This window comes from Panicum virgatum, chromosome 5N (assembly GCF_016808335.1).
Source record: "Panicum virgatum strain AP13 chromosome 5N, P.virgatum_v5, whole genome shotgun sequence".
NCBI classification, from domain to species: Eukaryota; Viridiplantae; Streptophyta; class Magnoliopsida; order Poales; family Poaceae; genus Panicum; species Panicum virgatum.
In genome coordinates this window covers 20,458,108-20,481,291 of record NC_053149.1, presented here as the reverse complement: position 1 = coordinate 20,481,291, position 23,184 = coordinate 20,458,108, and the positions used below count along the sequence as shown (strand labels likewise).

Genomic DNA, 23,184 nt, shown 5'->3' with positions numbered 1-23,184 from the left:
GCTTTCTTAAACTATGATGTAAAGTATTGCCTTAAAAAATCTCAGAACTATGCTATAAAATCTACTTATCAGAGTCTGCGTCTCTAATCAAGGTTCTTGAACAGATTGCTGGCACTTAATGCATATTCGAAATAAAAGGACAAAAAGTGTGGTTAATGTTAGGCGATAATATAATACCATACCAGGAGTGCTTTCTGAAGTTTGAAACCAGGAATGCACAGGTGAATTGTCGTCAGTACGCATCAACTGTTTAGTTTAGGCAACAAGAACGATATGATGGTTTGGTCAGTACAAGGTAAAAGCCCTCAAAAACCAACATTATATAAATCGCTTTCAGCAGAAACAGCTGAAAGGAAAACTAATGCATATTGTATGAAGGTTTCCAAGGCTTCTGTGAAGATATCATATGGCATTTGTAGCCAGCGTCTCTTCATCCACATCAAAAGCTTTCCTTGCTTGCTTGAGCTCTTCATTCATGGAGAGTAGTTCAGTAGCACGGTGCAGTTTCCGTAAATCCTAAAAACCAGCACTAAAGTGTCAGCTGCACTACAAATAAGCAAGGTAATCAAATGTGGAGTTTGGAAAATGTACCTTGCGTATAAGGTAAAGAAAATCCTCTGTCAGGAGCTTCCCCCTCTTTGATGCAACATTCTGTGCCTTGTGCACCTGAGAAAAGACACATTATGAATCATCAAATGATTAAGCTACAAATAATCATCTACAAAGTCACAGGAATAGTTGAACACGCCACACAATAATCATCTACTACATAATAGATACTTCCACCACATTCACCTGATAGTGCACACCGGTGTATATTTGAAGCACATGAACTTGCTCAAAACAGAATGTGTAGTATGAATGGTAAAAGGGGAATGTTTTCAGAAAGTAATCAAATGGGCAAATCAGGGCCCATGACACAAATGAATTCAGTATTTAATCCATAGAACCTAATGATAGTAGTTGGCCAATTAAAGTCCTGACATCTGAATCATCAAAATTGTTAATAGCTGCTGCCTGGTGCTCGCACCACCGCGCGTCGCGGGTACGGCAGGGACGCGTGTCGTCACGCCGCGCATCACGCCTGCCGCGCCGTGGGAGGGAGCGCGCGCTCCGCACGGTAGCAGCGGCCGCGTGAGCTCCCGCGCTCGCTGCCCGGTGGGCCTGGCGTCCAGTGGAGCCCGGTTGGCGGCGGCGGCGGCAGCTCGCTGCGGCTAGCGTGGAGCGAGCGTGCAGCGCGTGGGTGGATAAGCCCGGGGTGGAGCGCAGCGCGGGAGGCGACGCGGCTGCGGCGCCCACCCGGCGTGGCCTCATCCGCCTTGGATTCCCACGCCTCGTCACGCCGGGACAGTGTGCAGGCAGCGCCTGTCCGCCCTGTCCTCCGCTACGCTCTCGACGTCCCGTCGGAGCCGGTGCCCGAGACTGCCCTGTCGCGTCGGCGTGCTCCCGGAGCTCGATGCCCGGCCCCTTTCCCGCCGAGATAAGAGCCGCGCCCCTTCCCTCTCCTCTTCTTCCTCTTCCACCGTTTCTTCTCCCTCCTGCTTCTCTCTTCGTGTTCTTCCCTGCCACCCTCTCCGGCGACAGCTCAACCTCCTCCGGCTCCACGCGGGTTAGCTCCGCCGCCTCCACGACCGCGCGAGCACGAGCTTCGCTGTCCCCGTCACGCGAGCGAGATCCATGGTGGCCCCCCTACGCTTCCTCCCCAGCTTCGACGCCTCCGCGTCCGCGTCGACCAGCCAAGGTTCAGCTCGACCTCCTCGGTCTCCACCTACTCTCCGCGGGATCCAGATCCGGGCGCTCCTGCTCTCCTAGCCCCCGGCCTCCCCCTCCACCTCCTCGTCCCCGCTCACCCCGTCCTCACTCTGCACCGCCATCCACCCCCGCGCGCCCGCTCCGCTGGTGCATCTCCTTGGCCAGACCGCATAGCATCAGCAGCGCCATGTACAGCGCCGTCCCCTCCTCCACGGCAGTCCCGCCGGGCACGGCGCAGCTCGCCAAGTCCGCCTCCATCATCAGGCGGGCTCCAGCTAAACAAGTCTGACCTCAACCACCGTCGATCTGGCTTAGCCTCCAGAAGCCCGTGGTGCGCGCGCCGCAAGCTCCAGCAAGCAGGTGAGTGGGGGACTGAGTTCGAGCTCCTGGATTCGGCTTGCTTCTATATCACGTTCTTTTCCCCCTTGACTCCTTCCTCCGTTGGAACCTCCTCCTCCCCTTGACTCCTTCCTCCGTTGGAACCTCCTCCTGCAGATCAGGTGCGGTGGTGACGACTGCTTCTGTTGCCGTGAGGTCTACATCGTGTTCGTCTGCTTGGTAAGAATCACCCCTCAAGCACGCCATGTGCCCCTTCTCCATTCATCCATCTAGTTATGTAAATTTGTAGGTTGTAGTTGTGTCTCATTATTCGAGTTTGATAGAAATCAAATCCCTTGCTTCTAGATTTATGTTTTATCTGCATCAGGGATTTGTACCTGCTAGAAATCAAATCCCGGAGTACTTGTATCACTAATGCAGACACACCTCAAGCACTTTGTTTTCTGTTCCTCAATGGAAATTCCAATAGTTGGCACCACAGGTGTCCCATCTGATGTCGTAGATAATAATTGACATGCCACAAAACACGAAAATGTAATAGTAAAACAACAGTGCTAAAGTTTGTGAGAAGGTAAAAAATTATAATTTATAGTGCTAGCTTCTAACATTTACACGGTCGCTAGCTTTGTCTTCAGTCTTCACGTGTCCTTCACCTAAAGCCTTTGGTGCCTTCAAAATTTGCCGTGCTAACTAGCTGGTTGCTAAACGTCAGCTCCTCTAAACAACCAAACCAAGCCAACAGCCAACCTTTTCAAGGAAAAAAAGAGCCAGAATGTATAGATAACACCTATCATTATGGAAACTAGCTAAAATTGTCTAGCTGGTGGTATCCAAAGGCAAGTGCACTTGAACTGAAGTTTTGTACCAAAATATAATATAGATAATGCCATTGCATCTGAAAGTGGAAGAGAGATTTACATCTCAAGATCAGAGCAGCTCACCATCTTTAATGTATAACATATTCTATGTCCATACTGTGCTGCGACTCAGCTTCATAAATTTTATGTGATGCATACCCTTACAAAGTTTTATACCGACCTAGCTTTTCCGTTTCTAGAAAGTTCTGCTACTTGCATGATCAGTTGCAATTGCTTAATACAGTTTTATAGGCCTCGAGCACACATACATACACACTTGACCAAAATTGAACTGAATCGCTCGGCTGCTGGATATCCATGTCGATCTACCTGGGTTAATAGATTAAAAGTGACAGTAAATTTCATTTTATTTATTCAACTTGATCAATTTTTGTGTGAATGTAGAACATAGTTCATTTTTAATAGATCTGGAAAGTTTTGAGAAAACTTTTTTTTAGGACTTGTCGATTGGTTTTCTACTGAATTTGCAATGCTAATTAGATATTACATCCTTGATAGTTTGATGACACATCTGATCATGCAATCAAATTTATCCTAATAACTAAAATATCATAAGCAGACCGTACCTTTGGGTTTATTTTATTCTAAATAACTAAAACAGCTGATACCCTTGTGCAATTATTTTGCAGGACTGCAGTAAAGCATGCACTTTGTTAATTAAATCATCTTAAATTCTGGTGTGATTTTCCCATCTGGATGGTAAACTTTGATTTGCAGCTAAGTGTTTGTTCTTTTTCCAATGCGAAGTAATGGAACAGATTAATTGATATGCTTCTTCTTTCTCTTGAAGAATCTGATTAAAGTAATAAAATTGAACATGCCCCTCCTTTCTCTGATGAGCCTTTCCTTTACTTTCTCCATGCTTATGTGAAGCTTTCAATTTTCTGTTAAAACTGTGTCGCAGGTTGCAAGACTTAAATTCTAGAAGCCAGAAACAAGGGTTCCATTGGTTACTCAATTAAATTTGAAGATACTCATGTTTTCTAAATTCCAAGAAAAGATTAGTCTTCGACTGCCCATCTGAGCATTGTATGGGATTGTTCTTTCTTTCTCGTATACCAAAAAAAAAACAAAGTGCAGCAGTCTGAACCTTTTCTGATCAGAGCATTACTCTGATAAAATAAAATACATGTAAGCTTCTACCCTCATATATACACTGCTTAGATGAATATTATTTCTATCAATGCTAATCGCTAACCTGCATTTGTGATTCACACTGCTCATGTTTTTGATGTTAATGAAGTCCTTGCCTGCATCTGTTTCAGTGAAATAGGCAACACATCAAATTTAGTTTTGTGTGATTTCAAATTAACCTGCGGTGAGATTAACTTAGCTTGCCACAGCAAACAGTAATTATTTGGAGCTAACTCATGGGATATGACAAGTAATCCTTTCTGTTGTTTGTTCTAATTGTTTGCCTAATTGCAATTACTAATTCGTTACAACTTGAGATTGTTAGTAATTATTTTGGTCTCCTGTTGGCATTAATTTGTATCCACTTGAGGCTGAGTACAGTAAAAGAATACTCGTGGCCAGTGATGCATAATAAGGGCCATGCTCGTGCCTCCTTTAGTTTCAGTTATAAAGAACCTAACCTATCTTGTTGCCTGTATATGGAATCGGGATAGCAATTTTATATGTGTTGATCACTCAATGTTAATATATTCTGACATGATTTGATTTGAGTATACTGTACTATTTTCAGCATGCTTGTTGGTTTATCATAAGTATTTTCTTATTACGATTGAAGCAAACTAACCTTCCGAATATGTATAACTAAATAGCATTTGAATTACTCTTATGTTACTCTATCCTTTGTAGCAAATATTGATGCATCATACCCATTGGCAATCATGCATGTTCTGAAGCCAGCAAACTCATGAAGGATTGTGTGTGGCCGCACAAGTTGAGTTGATCTCATCCTATCTATGTATGCTGGATTTACTCGGCTCACAAGAGTTGATAGGCTAATTATCAAATGTATATACCCAACCTGAACAATATTGAATTAAATATACAGTGTTTAATCAAATATAGAACCTATCATGTTCCAGTATCACAATTTCTAATGTTGTTGTCATGATAGGGCACACCAAGTGTTTAGGGTAAGTCTGTTTGTCAAATGATGATGACAATAGGAGCCTTTTAATTACCTTCTGATAGTAAAGGGTGAAGAATTTATGTTGTCTTAAATATTATTTTGATTCTATTGCTGGATTTGATTGTTCAAACAGTAGGGCGCGCATCACGCGCCGAAAGTTCTAGTTCAATAAAGCCATGATGCCAACAGCTTGACGTGAACAAATTCACGCCTAGTATAAGTTCCAATGCAAAGCAATGCGCAAACAATAGCAGTTACCAAAGTTTTATGATGAAAGATATAATCTGTTGCATAAAAGAGCATTATTGGGCACCGCACAGATTAGTCGAAACTCAATAAACAGAGAACAACTTACTTTTAAATATATACACAAATGGGCATACTGCATACGTGTACCACCCAAAAATATCTCAAAACATAGCCCACAATAACATCTGAAAGCTTCTTATAGAGGCAATACACAGCGATTTTAAACTTAATAAGTCTTCTTAGAACACAGAGTTCAAGAAGGTAATAAACATGAATGTTGAAACATAGCCTTACAATTAGCGAACATAGCCTCTCAGCACCACAGACATAGCACAGAAGACAGAGATGCAAAATAAGCTTACCAGGTCAGTGACATATTCCACAACAATGTCCTCCACAAGAGCAACAGTTTCTGGAAGTGGCTGCAAAGTTGATAACACCACATATGAGCAAAAAAAAAATTTATTTCCTTTACAAGGAAAAACTATGAGCTCTTGTTCACATGGAAGTTATTTAAATTATCATACATTAGAATTGTGAATTGAAGGTTAAATGCAGATTATCATCACCTATGGCATACCGCCTTATAAAATCAGTTGCAACACCACCTATTCCTGCTGTAAACTATACTAACTGCATTATAGTCCCCATCATATCCTTATAGAAGAATAAATTAAAGAACTACGAGCAGACAATAGTTCCGTAAACTCACATTAGGATCGTCCCCAAATCCATACATCATGTGCTGCACTGCAAGAACGCCAGCAAAAATTACAACACATTAATTGAGAATGAGCAACAATTGAATCGAATGCCCAAAAGACAGAACAAAGGCTAAAATTAGCCAAACAGGGGATCATAAGTGGTCACGTACGGTCTTTCTGGAAGACGCCGCGCTTGCGCTTGAGGGTGGGGGCGGACGCGTCGGCGCCGGCAGCGGAGTGGTGATGCGAGGAGGAGCCCTGGCCCGCGGCCGCGGCCTGAGCCGCCGCCGACTTGCCCTTGGACGGCGTCCCCGACGGGGCGGTCGTCGCGGCGTGGTGCTCGCTAGGATTCTGCGCCGCCGACTTGCCCTTGGACGGGGCCGCCGCCGGGGTGGGCGTGGCGGGGTTCTGCATCCCTGCGCCGGCCGTGGTGTGCGCCGGACACCGAGGACAGCAGGGGAGGAGGGAGGAGAGGGACTGCGGCCTTCGCTTCCCGGACGGGGGAGGAGGAGTTGGATTTCGGAGAGCAAGGGCGGAACGGAACCGCTTCAGCCGGCTCCTAGCGGATCTAGCACAGGAGCGTGGGATTTAACCTTTTTTTTTAACCTGGCGTGGGATTTAACCTAGCAAGAACCCTAGCAAGGAGGGGAGGAGAGAAGGAGAAGGGGAACAGGGACTCAGGGAGGGGATGAGCCGAGGAGGATCGGGGTGGGGGAGTTGGAGGCGGCGCACTTGATACGTGCGCTGCCGTCGAACGGATTCAGATTGGGTGACATTGGGTAGCAATGTCACAATGAAACATTGGCTAGATCTCAGCCCTTTAAATCCCATCCAATGCCTCCCTATGTTGGGCCCGCATCCAGAAAAAAAAGTCTCCCAGATCAGCTAACGGACGGCAAGCGAGCGCGGAGACGGAGCCAACGGCGCGCCCCTCGCATCGCCCCTGAATCCGCGCCGGCAGGAGGCCGCGGCGCCTGGCCGTCGGGGCGCCGCCGCTGCGGGAGGCCGTGCCGGGCCGCCGCTGCGGGAGGCCTCGCCGGGACGCCGCCAGGCCTGCTGTGGGAGGCCGCCACCGCGCCGTGGCGCCTGGCCGCTGCCGGGTCGTCGCTGTGGGAGGCCGCCGCTGGAGAATCTGCCGTGCTGGTGGAGGTTGGCCGGCGCCGCCGCTGTGAAGCAGCTGGGAGGGGGGTCCAGGAACGCCCAACACGACCAGTCCGAGCGCCGCATGTTCACCTCCGGCGCCACGCCCTCCAGCCTAAGCTCGGCCGGCGCGCGCTCCTCGCCGCCGAAGTACGGGCAGCAGGGTGATGCCGGCGAATCGGCGATGCGGATGGGTCCGGCTGCAGTGGCAGTCCAGCTGTGGTGGGTGAGGATGCCGCCGACGCTGTCCGCGGCGAGGAAGCAGAGGGAGGGGTTGACGGAGATGCCGAGGACGGGGAGGCCGGCGTTCCCGAGGTACCGGAGTACGTCCATGATGTGGAGGCGAGGAAGCCAATCCAAACGCAGCTCGTTGTCCGACGGAGTGGAGGCGTCGGCCGCGCAGTCCTCGCGGCAAGGTGGCCCGCGGGTCGCTCCGCACTTTGAGCCCGCGGGTCGTCGAGCGGAGGAGGTCCACCAGGGGCTGTGCGTCACGCAGAAGGGCGGCCTGGCGGACTCGACGGTGCGGCGGCCGGGCAGACTCGGCGGCCGTCTCCCTCCTGTTAGCCTGAAACGCGGATGAAACGGCTGCCTGCGGGCCCAAGGGAGCGGAGCCGTCGGATTCATTTTGGAGAGAAAATATTAGGAACATGCTCACAATTTTTCAAAACAACCCACATCATTATAATTAAGCTCATTGTTATAATTAGAGTAAATTGCACTCATCATACATTAACTTGTGCGGTTGTATCACTTTAGTCCAACAAATTGTAAAACACACAAATAGATACATGAACTTGTCAAAAGTGTGCATCTACGATCACACATACACCACAAAGCGTATTTAGGCCACAATCTCTAATGTGGAGAATAGGGAGGGCCATAATACAATCCTTATGCTGGCAGAACATAATATCAATGACAGTGAACCCTTCGAATGATCCGAGTAAAACTTCTCGGAGCATGGTCTTCAATTTGTTGAACGAGGTTAGTACCTTTTATTTGTACTAACTCATTTTTAATAGTGCAAAAGTGAATGCCAGTAGTATCTAATTTATTTCTGCTACATGATATGTTACACGCTAACTCAAGGCAGGCACCCGAGCCATTACCAGAGTCTTTTTGTTGAACAAGAAAGAGATGCAATGCCTCCTCCAACACTGACCACTGCAATGGCAAAAGGCAGACCGAGAAGGGCAAGAGGGACTAGAGGTAGCACAAGAGAATGTGTTCAAACAAGGGATGCAGGAGGAAACACAAGAGGTAGGACAGGTGGTAGTGTTAACAGTACAAGAGGACATGGTCGGAAAAGGACAAAGAGATATGATGATAGTATAGGAGAACTAAGTGCCACAATAGATATTGAGGAGGTTAGCATTACACAAAATGCTCTAGCTAACCTTAGTCAGCAAGAATCTCAAGAATAATTCAATGTTTTTTTGTGTGATTGTTATGGACTAGGCATGAATCTCATGTACTGTCACTAGTTTTCTTCTCACAGTTTTAAATGCAGAATTAATATAGTTTGTTGTGACTACAATATTCTTGTTTTTTCAACTTATTATGTATTTTCTTATAATATTCTAGGCATACAAAAGCAAACAACATATATATGATCATGTGTAACAAGCAATTGACCGATCGAACTGGGCAGATAGATAGCGCGAGCATCATCACATGGCAGAGACCACCATCAACCAAGAGATATTTTGCATTATGGCCCTCCCTCTTCTCCATATTAAAGCTTGTGGCCAAAATACACTTTGTGGTGTATGTGTGACCGTAGATGCACACTTTTGACAAGTTCATGCATCTATTTGTGCATTTTACAATTTGTTGAACTAAAGTGATACAACCGCACAAGATGATGTATGACGTCCCGATTTACAACCCACTCTTGCAAAAAATTTTGTAAATAAATTTTATTTAACACTTCTAAATAGTAATATTTCCTTTTAAATTTTTTTTTTTTGCCAAATGATCTAAACACCGACTGATTAAATGTAGGCTGCTCGGATGGTTCTTGAAGGGTTCGTTCACTGGTGCAGAAGTAATTTAGATCTCATCATTCTCAATGTACATGAGAGAGTATCTCTCCAAAAGAAGAGAGAAACAGTAGCCAAAATGCTGGCGTGCTGTGTTAGCCCGCGAATCTGCAAGTAATATGAAATGAGAGCAAGGATACCAGGTGCGCGTGCAAGAACTTGTTTTACTTTTGGAAAAGGTCTATTTTACTTCCTTCAACAATTCATTTTGTCTGCTTAACCCCATGAACAAAATTTAGACTCAATTTACTTCAATTAGTCCAATACACCCTAATGATATTTCTCTTTTTATTTTTCTAAGTATAAATTGAATTTTAAGTTTAAATTTTGAGACATGATGCCCTATGGTAAAAAATACATCAAAAATATTTTATGGTTATTTTCATTGACTGAAATATTTAACATAGAGATACAATTTTGCATGAAAAATACTCATATAAAATGTCGGGTACCACAATTAGGGACACCCTAATCGGGGTACTAAGATCACCCTAAAAACGCAAAACACATATTAGGCAATTGGGCCCACGAAGGCCTACGGCCTCCTTCCAACCTGGAGGAAAGAAAAGGACTTAAAGAAGCCCAGCACACGGCCCATTCACATCCCCATGGACTCGCAGGGTGATCTCCGTCTCGCTCGAGGGCTCCCATCGAGGCCCCCGGCTGCGCCCCGCATCTCCGCCTCGCTCGAGGGTAGCGAACCTACCCTCGAGCAGGCAAATCATCTCCACCTCGCTCGAGAGTAGCGAACCTGCCCTCGAGCAGGGCGAACCATCTCCGCCTCGCTCGAGGCCACCCCTCGACGAAGAAGACAAACGACCCTTCCGCTCACCCGCCTGTCGTCCGGAGGCATTAAATGCCAACCACTCCTCTACAGCACCCGGGACAGACGGCGTCAGGCCGCTATTCCCCACAGTGGTTGTGACCGGCGTCCCGTCCGCCAACTCCGGTCACTGCTCCGCCATCCCGGATGCTGTGTCAGCACTGTGGAACCTGCGACGTGGGACGAGACGTGCTCGGCACAGCTCCCATTACTGTTCTGCCAACTCCGGTTGTCCGGACTCCACCTCACCACACGTATGGCCCCGGACCCGCCCCCTGCTCGGGAAGGGGTCTGGCGTCTCCACGTGCCCCTCAAGGAGGGACGCTCAGCACTAGCAGCCGGAGGCCCGGACCTCCCCCCTCGAGGGGTCCGGGATCTCTGTCAGACTCCCGGACCTCCTTAGTGCGCGCGCTAGAACTCCGCCCAGGGGGTCCGGGACCGCCGCGTGCCCCGCTACTGCTGGCGCACGTATATATGCAAGACCCTAGCCTGCAGGGCCCATGGAACGCCGCCACGCCATATCTGGAGGACTGTACACCCTACAACGACGACCACGCCACCTGGTGGGGCTGGCAAGACGCCGGCGCGATCTCCGCAAGACCAAGGATGATACCCAGGACGACTGCCACGCCCGACACCATGCCCCGTAGTGTACTTCCTACAGTGTTCGACCACTGCACCCCCGTGATTCGGGGGAAAACGACGACTTCCACGATCCCCTGTGCATGTACACCGCCCCTCCTTGTAACTATAAAAGGAGGAGGCAGGCTCCCTTTTAAGGGGGACATTCGCAATCATCGTCGGCAACATCACGCGACCAGACGACTCGATAGAACACAATACTCAGCACGACTGAGCACCCGATATTGGCACTCGCCTCAATCAACTTCACCTCTAGCAGAGACCTGGGAGCTTCCCTCCCTCTCTCGCCTCGCCTGTACCCCCTACTACAGGCACCTCCGGTGCAAGATAATACAGTGTTACCTCTTGCATCAACATCTGGAACGAGGAAACACGCATCGTTACTAGTTGGGATCCGGACTGCCGGGTCAGGACACCGACAGTTGGCGCGCCAGGTAGGGGCTTGCTGCGTGACATTTTCTCTCTTGTTCCCATTTGATCTCCAGGGATGGCGAGCAGATCCCACCCATTCCCCATCGGCGTCTCAGATCTGCTCCCAGCAGGATTCATGATCTGGTTCGGGAGTCTCAAGTTCAGAGCAACCGGCAACGGTTACCTCATGGAGCTCCTATCGCCCAGACGTAACCCGGACACTCCGACTTCACCAGCCCGATGCAACAGGCGCTCGGGCCAGCATTCGCGACAAGCGTGTGCAGAGCGGCGACGGGCGGCACGCCTCACCTCCCCTACGTGGGTTGAGGTTGCCATGTCACGGCTCAGTGTCGCGGCCGACGGGGCCACCGCTTCGTCATCACGTGATTCGGCGTCGGCAACGCCGGCACCATCATCGACTGCAGCCCTAGTGCCTCCCAGGGAGGGCGCGACTGCGGCGTCGACCTTCCCCATCGGGATGCGCAATGCTGCCTCCTACGCTACTTCGGCCACCACCAACTTTGCCGAGTATGAGGATCTGCCGGGTCATCACCTCCTGTCGATCCGCAGCCTCATCGCATCATCTCCTAACGACTCCTACCCTGAGACGGCGAGCTCGATCGCCGACGACATCAACTTCTTGATGGACAACTTCACGGCCGAGGAGGCCGAGGACTACTCCGGGGTCCGCCACCCTGGCGCTTTCCGCTCGTTCCAGTTGGCGATGGCTTACTGCCTCACCTGCTCCGAGGACTCCAGCGAGGGGGATTACGATCCCGCCCGGGAGTGATTCATGATCTAGCTTGCGGACGGGCAAGATGACAACGCTCCGGGTGATGACGGGAACGGCAGGGCAGACGCACAGGCGAACCAACCGGTGGTGCCGCCTGCGGCCCCTTCTTCTTCGTCAAGCTCGGCGGCGCGGCAGGCACAGCTGGCAAAGCTCAAGGAGCTTCAAGCCAAGCTCGACGAGCAGCATCGGCAGACTCAGGAGCTGCGCACCGCACTCGAGCAACAACGCACCGCGCGTGGTGCACATGCCTAGGCGGTGGCACGCGTTGCCCGGGAGCGGATCCTTGCAGATGATAACATCGACAAACCTCCGGAATTGAAAACAGCCAGCGAAAAACTCGTCGCTGCGGCCTACTTACTCCAATCGATGCCCGAGCCGTCGACTACTTCGGGTCGTAACCTGCGCCACGAGGCACAGGCGCTCATCGAGCAAGCTGCTGTGCAGCAGGCCGAGAGCTCTGCATCTCGCATGCGCTCGATAGCCCCGAAGCAGCCCGGTGGGACTGCACGCCAGGACCACGAGGCTTCGATGCACACTCCGCCAGGGGGGAAAGGAAAGGAAGCCGTAGCGCATGATGCGAAGGCACCCTCGGTGCACGACCGCATCGGAAAGGCTCCCGCAAGGGAGCGACTCCACGACACGCGCGGGCATGCCGGGGACGGCGACGCCTGCAACATCATCAACGGCAGGAAGTACACCCCTCGACAGGGTGGACGCTTCGACCCCGAGCACGACAAGGGTGAGTCACCGGAGCCTCCGGGCACCAAGGTGTTCAGCAGGGAGATCCGAACCGCTCCTTTTCCCCTGCGCTTTCGACAACCCACCACCCTCGTCAAGTACTCGGGTGAGACCGATCCTGCAGTCTGGCTCAACGACTACCGCCTAGCGTGCCAGCTGGTCGGTGCGATGGAAGACGCGGTTATCATCCACAACCTTCTCCTTCATCTTGCTGACGCCACACGAACATGGCTCTAGCACTTGCCCGCGGACCAGATCCACAACTGGGCCGACTTGGTCCAGATCTTCGTGGGCAACTTCCAGGGCACGTACGTGCACCCTGGGAACTCCTGGGACCTCAAAGGGTGTCGCCAGAAGCCCAATGAGTCCCAGCGCGACTACGTGCGGCGCTTCTCCAAGCAATGCACCGAGCTCCCCAGCGTCACCCACGTCGAGGTCATCAATGCCTTCCTCGAGGGCACGTCGTGCAGGAACCTGGTGCACGAGCTTGCGCGAAGCCATCCCGCCAACACCAACGAATTGTTCGATGCTGCCACCAACTACGCCGCCGGCGAGGAGGCAGTTGGTGCCATTTTTTACGACAAGCCGAACAAACGCAAGGAAGACGCGCCCGCAGAGGGCGGTAATGCCAAGATCAGCGCCCCCACCAAGAAACAAAAGCGGGGGAGGAAAGGGAAGAAGCAGGCCTCTCCAATCCAGCGTGGACCGGGGCAAGCAGAAGACTCCGACGAGGCCTTCGTCGCCGCCCCGGACCGCAAAGGACCTCGAGGCCCTCCTCGAGGTGGAGGCGGCCTATTCGACGACATGCTGAAGAAACCGTGCCCTTACCACAAGGGCTCGGTCAACCACACCCTCGAGTAGTGCGAAATGCTCCAGAAGTACTACAACCGCATTGCGCATCGTGACGAGGACAAGAAGAAGGATGCTGGCGACAAAGGTGGAGATGATGAGTTCCCCCCGGTGGAGAACGCCTTCTTCATCTTTGGAGGACCAACGACGAACATGACCTCCCGGCAGCGCAAGCGTGAGCGCCGGGAAGTCTTCTCCATCACCAAGGCCACGCCATCCTACCTCGACTGGTCGAAGGACACCATTTCCTTTGGCCACGAGGACCACCCCGACTACGTCCCGCACCCGGGACGGTACCCGCTTGTTGTCGACCCCATCATCGGCAACACCCGCTTCTCCAAGGTGCTCATGGACGGGGGCAGCAGCCTCAACATCATGTACGCCCACACCTTGGAGCTCATGGGGATTGGATTGAACAAGCTTCGCCCCAGCAAGTCGCCATTTCATGGCGTAGCACCGGGGAAGCGAGTCCAACCCCTCGGCCAGATCGATCTACCCGTCTGCTTCGGCATGGCAGCCAACTTCTGCAAGGAAGTGCTCACCTTTGAGGTGGTGGGGTTTCGGGGATCCTATCATGCCATTCTTGGTCATCCCTGCTATGCCAGGTTCATGGACATCCCCAATTACACCTACCTCAAGCTGAAGATGCCGGGTCCGAAGGGTGTCATCACCGTTGGCTCTTCGTTCGAGCACGCCTACGAGTGCGACGTCGAGTGCGTTGAGCACGCGGAGGCTCAAGCGGAGGATGAGGCCCTCGCAGCCACCCTCGACAAAATGGCAAGCGAGGCCTTGGACTCCACGCACCAACACGCGGGGAGCTTCGAACCTGCCGAGGGTATCAAGAAGGTGCCCCTCGACCCGAATCGCTCCGACGACAAGGCGTTGTAGGTCCGCGCCACCCTCGACAGCAAATAGGAAGTGGTGCTCGTCGACTTTCTCCACGCCAACGCAGACATCTTCGCGTGGAGCCCCTCGGACATGCCTGGCATACCGAGGGAGGTCGCCAAGCACTCCCTTGATATCCGACCCAACTCCAAGCCGGTGAAACAGCGCCTGCGACGCTTCGACGAGCTCAAGCACCGGGCAATCGGCGAGGAGCTGCAGAAACTCCTGACGGCTGGATTCATCATAGAAGTATTCCATCCCGAGTGGCAAGCTAATCCTGTATTAGTGAAGAAAAAGAATGGGAGTTGGCGGATGTGCGTAGACTACACTAGTTTAAATAAAGTATGTCCGAAGGTTCCCTTTCCTTTGCCACGCATTGATCAAATCGTAGATTCAACTGCGGGATGTGAACTTTTATCCTTTCTTGATGCTTAGTCCGGTTACCACCAAATTAATACGAAAGAGTCCGACCAGCTCGCAACTTCTTTTATCACACCTTTCGGCATGTACTGCTACGTCACGATGCCCTTTGGCCTCAGAAACGCCGGAGCTACATATCAGCGGTGTATGCTCCACGTTTTCGAGGACCATCTCGGACGGAACGTAGAGGCATATGTCGATGACATCGTTGTAAAATCCAGGAAGGCAGACGACCTGGTTGCCGATCTCAGGATCACATTCGATTGCCTAAGGGCTAAAGGGGTAAAACTCAACCCCGAGAAGTGCATGTTCGGAGTGCCTCGCGGCATGCTCTTGGGCTTCATTGTCTCCCAGCGGGGCATCGAACCCAACCCTGAGAAAGTCTCGGCCATCACTCGGATGGGACCGATCCGAGACCTAAAGGGGGTACAGAGGGTCATGTGATGCCTAGCGTCACTCAGCCGGTTCATCTCACGTCTCGGCGAGAAAGGCTTACCCCTGTATCGACTCCTGAGGAAAACCGAGCGCTTCACGTGGACCCCCGAAGCTCAAGAAGCCCTCGACAGGCTGAAGGCATCGCTCACTCACGCCCCCATTCTCACGCCACCGGCGGATGGCGAGCCCCTCTATCTATACGTAGCCGCGACGACCCAAGTGGTCAGCGCAGTGGTCGTTGTCGAAAGACAAGAGGAGGGCCATGCTCTGCCTATCCAACTGCCGGTGTATTACATCAGCGAGGTGTTGTCTGAAACTAAGACACGCTATCCACAGATTCAGAAGCTGCTATACGCAGTGGTTTTGGCACGGTGCAAGCTGCGCCACTACTTCGAGGACCATCCCGTCACCATGGTCTCATCTTTCCCTCTGGGAGAGATTGTCCGCAACAGGGAAACCGAGGGTAGAATTGTCAAATGGTTCGTGGAGCTGATGGGAGAAACTCTCACCTACGCCCCTCGCAAAGCGATCAAGTCCCAAGTCATGGCTGAGTGGACGGACACTCGGCTACCCTCACCACAAATCCAGGCCGAATGCTGGACCATGTACTTTGACAGGTCGGTGATGAAAACCGGCGCCGGTGCCGGCCTCCTCTTCATCTCACCACTCGGAGATCACATGCGATACGTAATACGCTTACACTTCCCTGCATCTAATAATATGGCGGAGTACGAGGCCCTCCTCAGTGGCCTCCGCATCGCCATCGAGCTCGGCGTAAAACACCTCGACGTGCGCGGTGACTCTCAACTCGTCATCGACCAAGTGATGAAGGAGTCTAGCTGCCACGACCCGAAGATGGAGGCATACTGCAAAGAGGTACGCCGCCTCGAAGACAATTTCGATGGCCTAGAACTCAATCATGTCCCGTGCAAGTACAATGAGGATGCCGACGAACTAGCCAAGATCGCGTCGGGGCGGACCACCGTCCCCCCGAACATCTTCGCTCGCGACATCACCAAACCCTCCGTCGAATTCAAGGATCCAGCGGAACCTGGCCCCTCGAACGCCGGGCCCTCCGGCGGGAACTCCCCGGCGGACGAGGCCGAGCCCATGGACATTGCCTTCGGGACCTCCCCCACAAACGAGGCCGAAGCAATGGAAGTCGACGAGGCCCCCACTTCGCAAGATTGGCGTGCCCAGTACCTCGACTGGATGATTCGAGGGATTCTACCCTAGAACCGCACTCAGGCGCGGCGCCTCGCCAGGCGGGCCAAGTCCTTCGCCCTAATCGACAACGAGCTATACAAGCGCAGTCCCTCGGACGTCCTGCAGCGATGCATCCCCATCCCTGAGGGCAAGGAGCTGATTCGTGACATCCACGCTGGCACCTGCGGTATTCACGCAACGCCACGAACCCTTGTGGGAAACGCGTTTCGACAAGGTTTTTACTGGCCCACCGCAGTCGCCGACACCACCGACGTCGTGCGGACCTGCGAGGGTTGCCAGTTCTACGCTCAGAAGACACACCTCCTGGCCCATGCTCTACAGACCATCCCCATCACGTGGTCGTTTACCGTGTGGGGATTGGACCTCGTCGGCCCGCTGCAGAAGGCGCCCGGGGGCTTCACCCACTTGCTGGTGGCAGTCGACAAATTCTCCAAGTGGATCGAGGCTCGACCCATCGGCAAGATTAAATCCGAGCAAGCCGTTCTGTTCTTTACCGACATCATCTTCAGTTTCGGGCTCCCGAACTCGATCATCACCAACAATGGCACCCAGTTCATGGGCAAGAGGTTCTTGGCATTCTGCGACAGCTTCCACATACGAGTGGACTGGTCGGCTGTGGCGTACCCACAGACAAACGGGCAAGTGGAGCGTGCCAATGGCATGATCCTCCAAGGACTGAAACCAAGGATCTTCAACAAGCTGAACAAGTTTGGCCGGAGGTGGCTCACAGAGCTACCCTTGGTTATCTGGAGCCTGAGGACGACCCCAAGCAAAGCCACGGGCTTTACCCAATTCTTCCTCGTCTATGGCAGCGAGGCCATACTCCCCACGGACTTGGAGTGCAGGTCGCCAAGGCTCAAGGCCTATCAAGAGCAGCAGAACTAGCGAGCCCGCGAGGACTCGCTGGATCAAGTGGACGAGGCCAGAGATGTGGCGCTCCTGCACTCTGCGCGCTACCAGCAATCTTTGCGAAGATATCAAGCGCAGAGAGTCCGGCGCCGAGACCTCAACAAAGGGGACTTGGTGCTGAGGCTTCGACAAGACAACAGGGGCCGCCACAAGCTCTCACCACCATGGGAGGGCCCATACATCATCGCCGAGGTGCTCAAACCCGGCACGTACAAACAGGCGAACGAAAACGGTGAAGTCTTCACCAACGCTTGGAACATACAACAGCTACGTCGCTTCTATCCTCAGAATTCCGAGCTATTTGTACATCGTCTGTACTCGCATTTTCGATTTCTCGAAATAATAAAGAAGTACGCTTTACTTGTTTATTTTTGGGAACCTTCCGGACCCTCGAGGGCTCGGATGCGCATGAACACTGAGGTACGCTTGGCTTTACCCTCGGCAAAGCCAAGCCTCCCTCGGGGGCTACTACGGTGGGAACCCCCGAACGTCCCCACAAACCGACAATGTTTTTTCGAAAAATTTCCGTCTCGTCTCTAAGCTTCTCGTATACTTGGAAAAAACGGACACAAGGCGTAAGCAACTACGGTACGGGGCCGGCCAAGTCATGGGGCCGCCTACGCCTCTGGGATACGGCACCCCCCTCACCACCCCACGCCTATGTCGCTTATGAATGTGAAATTCCTCGTAGAAGTTTATCTAAGTCGCATACGAGAACACGGAAGTATAGTAAAGAAAACGAAGGCTCGAATACACAAGGCGTCGATGGGCCACACTGTCGATTTCAACTATAATGAATTTCATAATTCATAGATACATTTACAAAGTACAATCCTGCAAGTACTAATTCATTACATGGGCTCTGAGACCCAATTTCCCTACAGGTTATCATCCCCCCGGTGGATCTGCAACAGCATCGAACTCGGCTATTGGGGGATGTCAGCTTCGAGCTTCCCGGCTAAGGCAGTGGCGAACTCCTCGGCGGCTGCGTCGGCGTCGTCCATGATAGCTGACGCGGCGTCCGCATCGGCGTCGTTGGGAACGACGTACCCCGACGACACCCTCTGGAGATCCATGATATAATGCATCGAGGCTACAGCGAGGGTTCGCAGGACACCGAGGCGGAAGGTGCTCTTGGCATGCTCAGTGATCCGGCCACCTAGCACTCGCAGGCGGCTGATCACCGAGCTACCAGACACGGCACCCTCCCCCTCGAGCTCCTGGCACAAGCTCACGGCGGTTTGCTCCAGGTCAGCGTATTCCACCTGCGCCGCCATGAGCGCGGTGTTGACCGCCTCCTTCGCTGCATTCTTGTCTGCCACTTGCTGCCTCAGCTCTGATCAAATAAACGAAGATAAGCTACGAAAGACTAGAACCCAACAACATCGAAATTTCGAGCACTCACCTGCGATGTTCTTCTGCGCCTCTTCTCGCTGGACTCGGACAGCCTCCTCGAGGGAAGACAAGGAGTTATCCTTCTCCTTGAGGGCGGCCTCGGCATTCCGGAGGGCCTCCTCCCTTTCCTCGAGGGCTTTGCCCTTCTCCTCTTGGAGCTCGGCCTCTTTGCGCTGGAGTTCGATTTCCTTCTGCTCGAGCGCCGTCCTAGTGCGCTGCAGCTCGGCAGATTGCGCCTCGGCTTCCCGAGCCTTCTGCTCCGCTGCGGCCCTCTGGACGTCAAGCTCCCCGGCAACCCGCACCAGCTCCTCTTCCAGCGCCTGCTGACGCGCTCCCAGGTCCGCCATCTTGGTGTTGGCGTTGATATTCTGGAGCACCAGGCCAGCATTGTGCTAACCAAGCCAGCGCACCTGAGAGTACAGCCGGGTCATCTCGGCGCTCTTCTTGCGCGAGATGCCCCTCAGCCGCAGCAAGAGGAAAGGCGTGGGTAAAACAAATGAAATCAAGGCAAAAATACAAACGATTCCCGGGAAGGAGCCGCTTACCTGGCTAATTTGGTAATCTATCGTCCGATGGAGCTCTAGGGTGCGATCGAGGTGGTTCAGGATCTGAGAGCCTACCTCGATCTGCGCCTGCCAGACGGCCCCCTCCTCCCGCTCTTCGTGAAGAAACTCCGGGGGGACCCCGGACTGGATGATTGCCCCGTGATGGGGCCCCTCGGATGTCCCCTCATCGAGCACCTCCGCGCAGGCCGACGTGAACTCAGCGATCTTGTCGGCAGCGCTTGCCGCAGCAGCGGGGTCGATGTCCCTCGAATCCCCGAACTCCTCGCTGCTGTCTGGCAGCTGCACCACCGGGATCACGCTTTCCGTCGCCGCCTGCGCCGTTATCGCCGCAACGACACCCTCGTCCTGTGCCTCCGCGGGCACTGAGACGTGGGCTTCCTCCATCACCGGCGCCCTCGGCGCCGACTCCTCTGCGACTCCCTCGACCCCAGCCCTCGGAGGCTCGAAGACGAGGGTCTCCACCTCCGTCTGGTTGGCGGGGCGCTCCTGTGCACTCCCACCAGCTCCCTCCTCCGCGACCGGCTGGGCGGCGCTATCCGCGCCGCTCCGACCGACCTTTGCTTCGACGTCCGGCCGGACGGCGTCATCTGCGCCACCCCGGCTGGCCTCCCCCACGGCGTTAGCCGGAGCAGCTGCTTCAGCTCCACTCTGGCCGGTGTCGCCCCCGTTCCCCGGCGCTCGAGCCTGTTGGGCCGCTTGGGCCCCTCGAGCCATGGCCTCCCGCAGCTTCGCGGCCTCTGCCACGATATCCACGACGGGCGGGGGCTGCGGTGCCGAGTGCGGCGTGGCACGCGCCCCGGTTTTGAGGACTTTCGTCGGCGCGAGCGGGGCTGCGTCCTTGGCAACGGCCCCGGAGCTGGAAATCGGGGAAGGAAAGCTGAGGTTAGCAGTATTGGGGGATCAATTGAACGAACGCAAAAAACAAAACTAAAAACACTTACCCGGACCGGGCGCTCATGCTGTGCTTGCCTGTGCCACTCCTTCGGGCCCGCGGCACGCTGACGCCCCTCGACGGCTGATCCGAGGGTGTCGCCCTCGGACCAGCTTGAGGCCTCGAGGCCGTCTATGCAGCCGTCCCCACGCTCGCCGCGGACCCGTCACCGCCCGTCGATATCGCGGGCGCAGGGAGCCCCCCACCCGTCGCCGGCAGGGGCGACCCCTGTGACACCCTAGGTGTCTACATAAGAAAACTACATTTATTTCCTATGCTTCATGTGTGAAATTGTTTGAGCAAGGGCTTATTTTAAAACTTTAAGGACCTTTGTGTAATTATGAATTGTTCCAAGGTCAACTTTATAGTTTTATTTGAATAGGTGTGTGGTTATAGCTTTTGTGGAGGGTTTATTTGCAAAATATAGTGTAATCATTGCTTGGCAGAAAATCTTTCATTTCAGCCCAGATTTAAAGTGATTTTGCATTGAAAAAGACAAAAGTCCTTTGAATTCAAATCCTCCTTATGTTTTCAAAAATAACTCTTTAACCTTTAATAAAATAAATTTTTGCACAACATGAAAGTTGTAGATCTTGAAAAATTAACAACTTTCATGTTGGGCACTTTTTCATTTGAGCCCTAGATTAAAAGTTATTGCTGCTTTATAGTAAGGTCCCTGAAGTTTCTAAAATTGCAAATCGGTCTAGATTCTTGCACCTCCAGCCTGCTTGCCTGCTCTGCTTCTCTGGACGCCGCCGCTGTTCAGCGCCGTCATCACCGTGGAGGGCCAGCCCGGCCACCACCTGCTTGCACTGGCTTCCACGCGTCGCGCCCGACCTCCTCCACCACCCTCTACCCTCGCGCTGGAGCTTCCCCTGTGATGCCACGCACCCAGAACCGCCCGCCGGCCGCCACCTCGCCGTCGTCGTTGCTGGCTCGCTGCAGCACCCTAGGACCCCAACTAGCGCGCGCATGAGCACTATAAGTACCACAGCAAATCGTTCCCTTCACTCTTTTGCCATCTCCTAGCCCCCAGACCCCAGAACGCCGCCACCGTCCACCCGCAACTCCGGCGAGCTCGACGCCGCCGCGGAACCGCCACTGCAGCCCTCCTCCGCCCGCGCTGACCCCCTAGCAAGCTCCACCGTGGGCCCGCGCAGCTCACCGACCCCTCCTCCACGCCCAATCTCCACCGGAGCCACCCCGCCGCCGCTTCCCGAGCCCCAACAGCCACCGCTCGCCGTCGATGCCCTAGCTCCGGTCCTCCCCTCGACCTCCCAAGCCACCCAGAGGTGCGCCTTGGCCTGCTTAACCTCCCATGCCCCTCCACCCTCGCCGCCGGCGATCGCCGTTGCTGGATTTGGCCGGTCAACCCCCGCTTCCCTCTCTGACGACGGCCGAGGACCCCCTTGTTAGAATTCAAGAAACCCCAGGGGGGCTGTCTGCGAAGCCCGCGACTCATTTGAATAGTGTCTTCAGGGACTTCTTTGTGATTTTTGCTGTAAACTTTGAAATTCCATAGAAATTCGTAAAAAAATCATAAAAAGGCAAATCTTGATGTTTTGGAATCCTCATGAAGAGATCTTTGCAGTAGAATCATAATATGTTAGGTGTTTGTTGAAAGTTGCTGCTGTAAAAATAGATTTATATTACTAGTGCTTATATACTAGTTGATTTTATCTTTTTCTTAACTAATGATTGAAAACATGTCTTGCTGTGACATTTTTATGGTGAAATGTTCATGTGACTATAGTGTTACTATAAAAATTTCGTGGTCAGTACTCATGTTTAAACATATCTATGATTTAAAGCTTGTTAAGTGAGCTTTATTCATGTTAAATAGTTTCCTTGCTTAGAAAATCCTATTAATCATTTTAGATCCTTGTTTTAGCCACAGGTTACTGTATATAAAATTTGAGCACCAGTTCATGAATAGAAAAGAAGCTACAAATGAATCTTGTTAGTTTTCTATCAGTTTTATTTATTTTCTCAGAATAAATTATGTGTAGATTAAATCTTGAAAACTTTACAGTAGCTAAGTCAGCTCTGTGTCAACCTCCTGTTAAATTTCTAGCTTCTAGGTTGCTCTGGTCTAATCTGTATAATTCAATCTTGTTCTAGAATTTGTCTGAATAAATAATTTGTCCTGAATAAATGGCTACAAGTTTTGGGATGAAATTTGCAGGATAACTCGTTCTGTTTACCTTCTATTTAATGTAATTTTTCTGAATTTATTACTATATGAGTGCTGAGTTGTTTATTTATTAGCAAACCATGATTTACTTGCTATAGGAAACAACTACCACTTGTTTATGAAGTTAGTAAGCTTCTTTTGTGCCGTTGATCATGATGCCTTGTGTAGTTAGATATGTTAGTTATCTACTTTATAAACGATTGCCCATATACATAAGTTGTGTTGTTATTTGTAGACTACAAATTTATCGTGAAATGAGCGTGTTTGTAATTTCTTCTATTGCATTACATATAGATACGAATGCTCTATCGGACGGAACATACGAGCCGATCCCGGATTCCGAAGGAGGTGATCTCGAAGCTCAAGTGAACACTGTTGTACTAACTGAAGCCCCGGACCAAAGTTCGGAAGAGCCCAGGGCTGAAATAGTTAGTGACTACCTAGAAGGCAAGCCCCGGACATAACCTATATTTCAAAGTATTACCATTTATTGTTATTACTTATTTGTGCATTTACAGTTCTTAGAATTTGAATTGAAACCTAGATGCATGATCCTAGGAACCTATGTACTGAACACTAGACCTGAGTTCGAATAATTGCTAAGCTTATAGGACCGGTAAAAGTTGAGTGATTGCCTGTCACTCGCGAGCTCTATAGGAATTGCTTGTTTATTTTCTATTATCAATATAAGGACGACGGACGGGTTGTGTTCGATATCATGACCTTATGTGAGACCCCGTCTGTGTTGATGAACTTGCTAA

The 23,184-nt window shown here is 52.0% G+C and overlaps 1 protein-coding gene across 1 annotated transcript; it reads right to left on the bottom strand.

Moving 5' to 3' along the window:
- Positions 1-171: 171 nt before the first annotated feature.
- Positions 172-6,776, bottom strand: LOC120673134 (transcription initiation factor TFIID subunit 13-like). Its single transcript, XM_039953831.1, has 5 exons — positions 6,194-6,776; positions 6,032-6,069; positions 5,682-5,741; positions 592-666; positions 172-516 (listed from the first exon to the last, which is right to left on the bottom strand). The coding sequence occupies exons 1-5, from the start codon at positions 6,435-6,437 to the stop codon at positions 403-405; spliced, it is 531 nt and encodes a 176-aa protein (XP_039809765.1). The 5' UTR covers positions 6,438-6,776; the 3' UTR covers positions 172-402.
- Between the last annotated feature and the right edge of the window lie 16,408 nt (positions 6,777-23,184).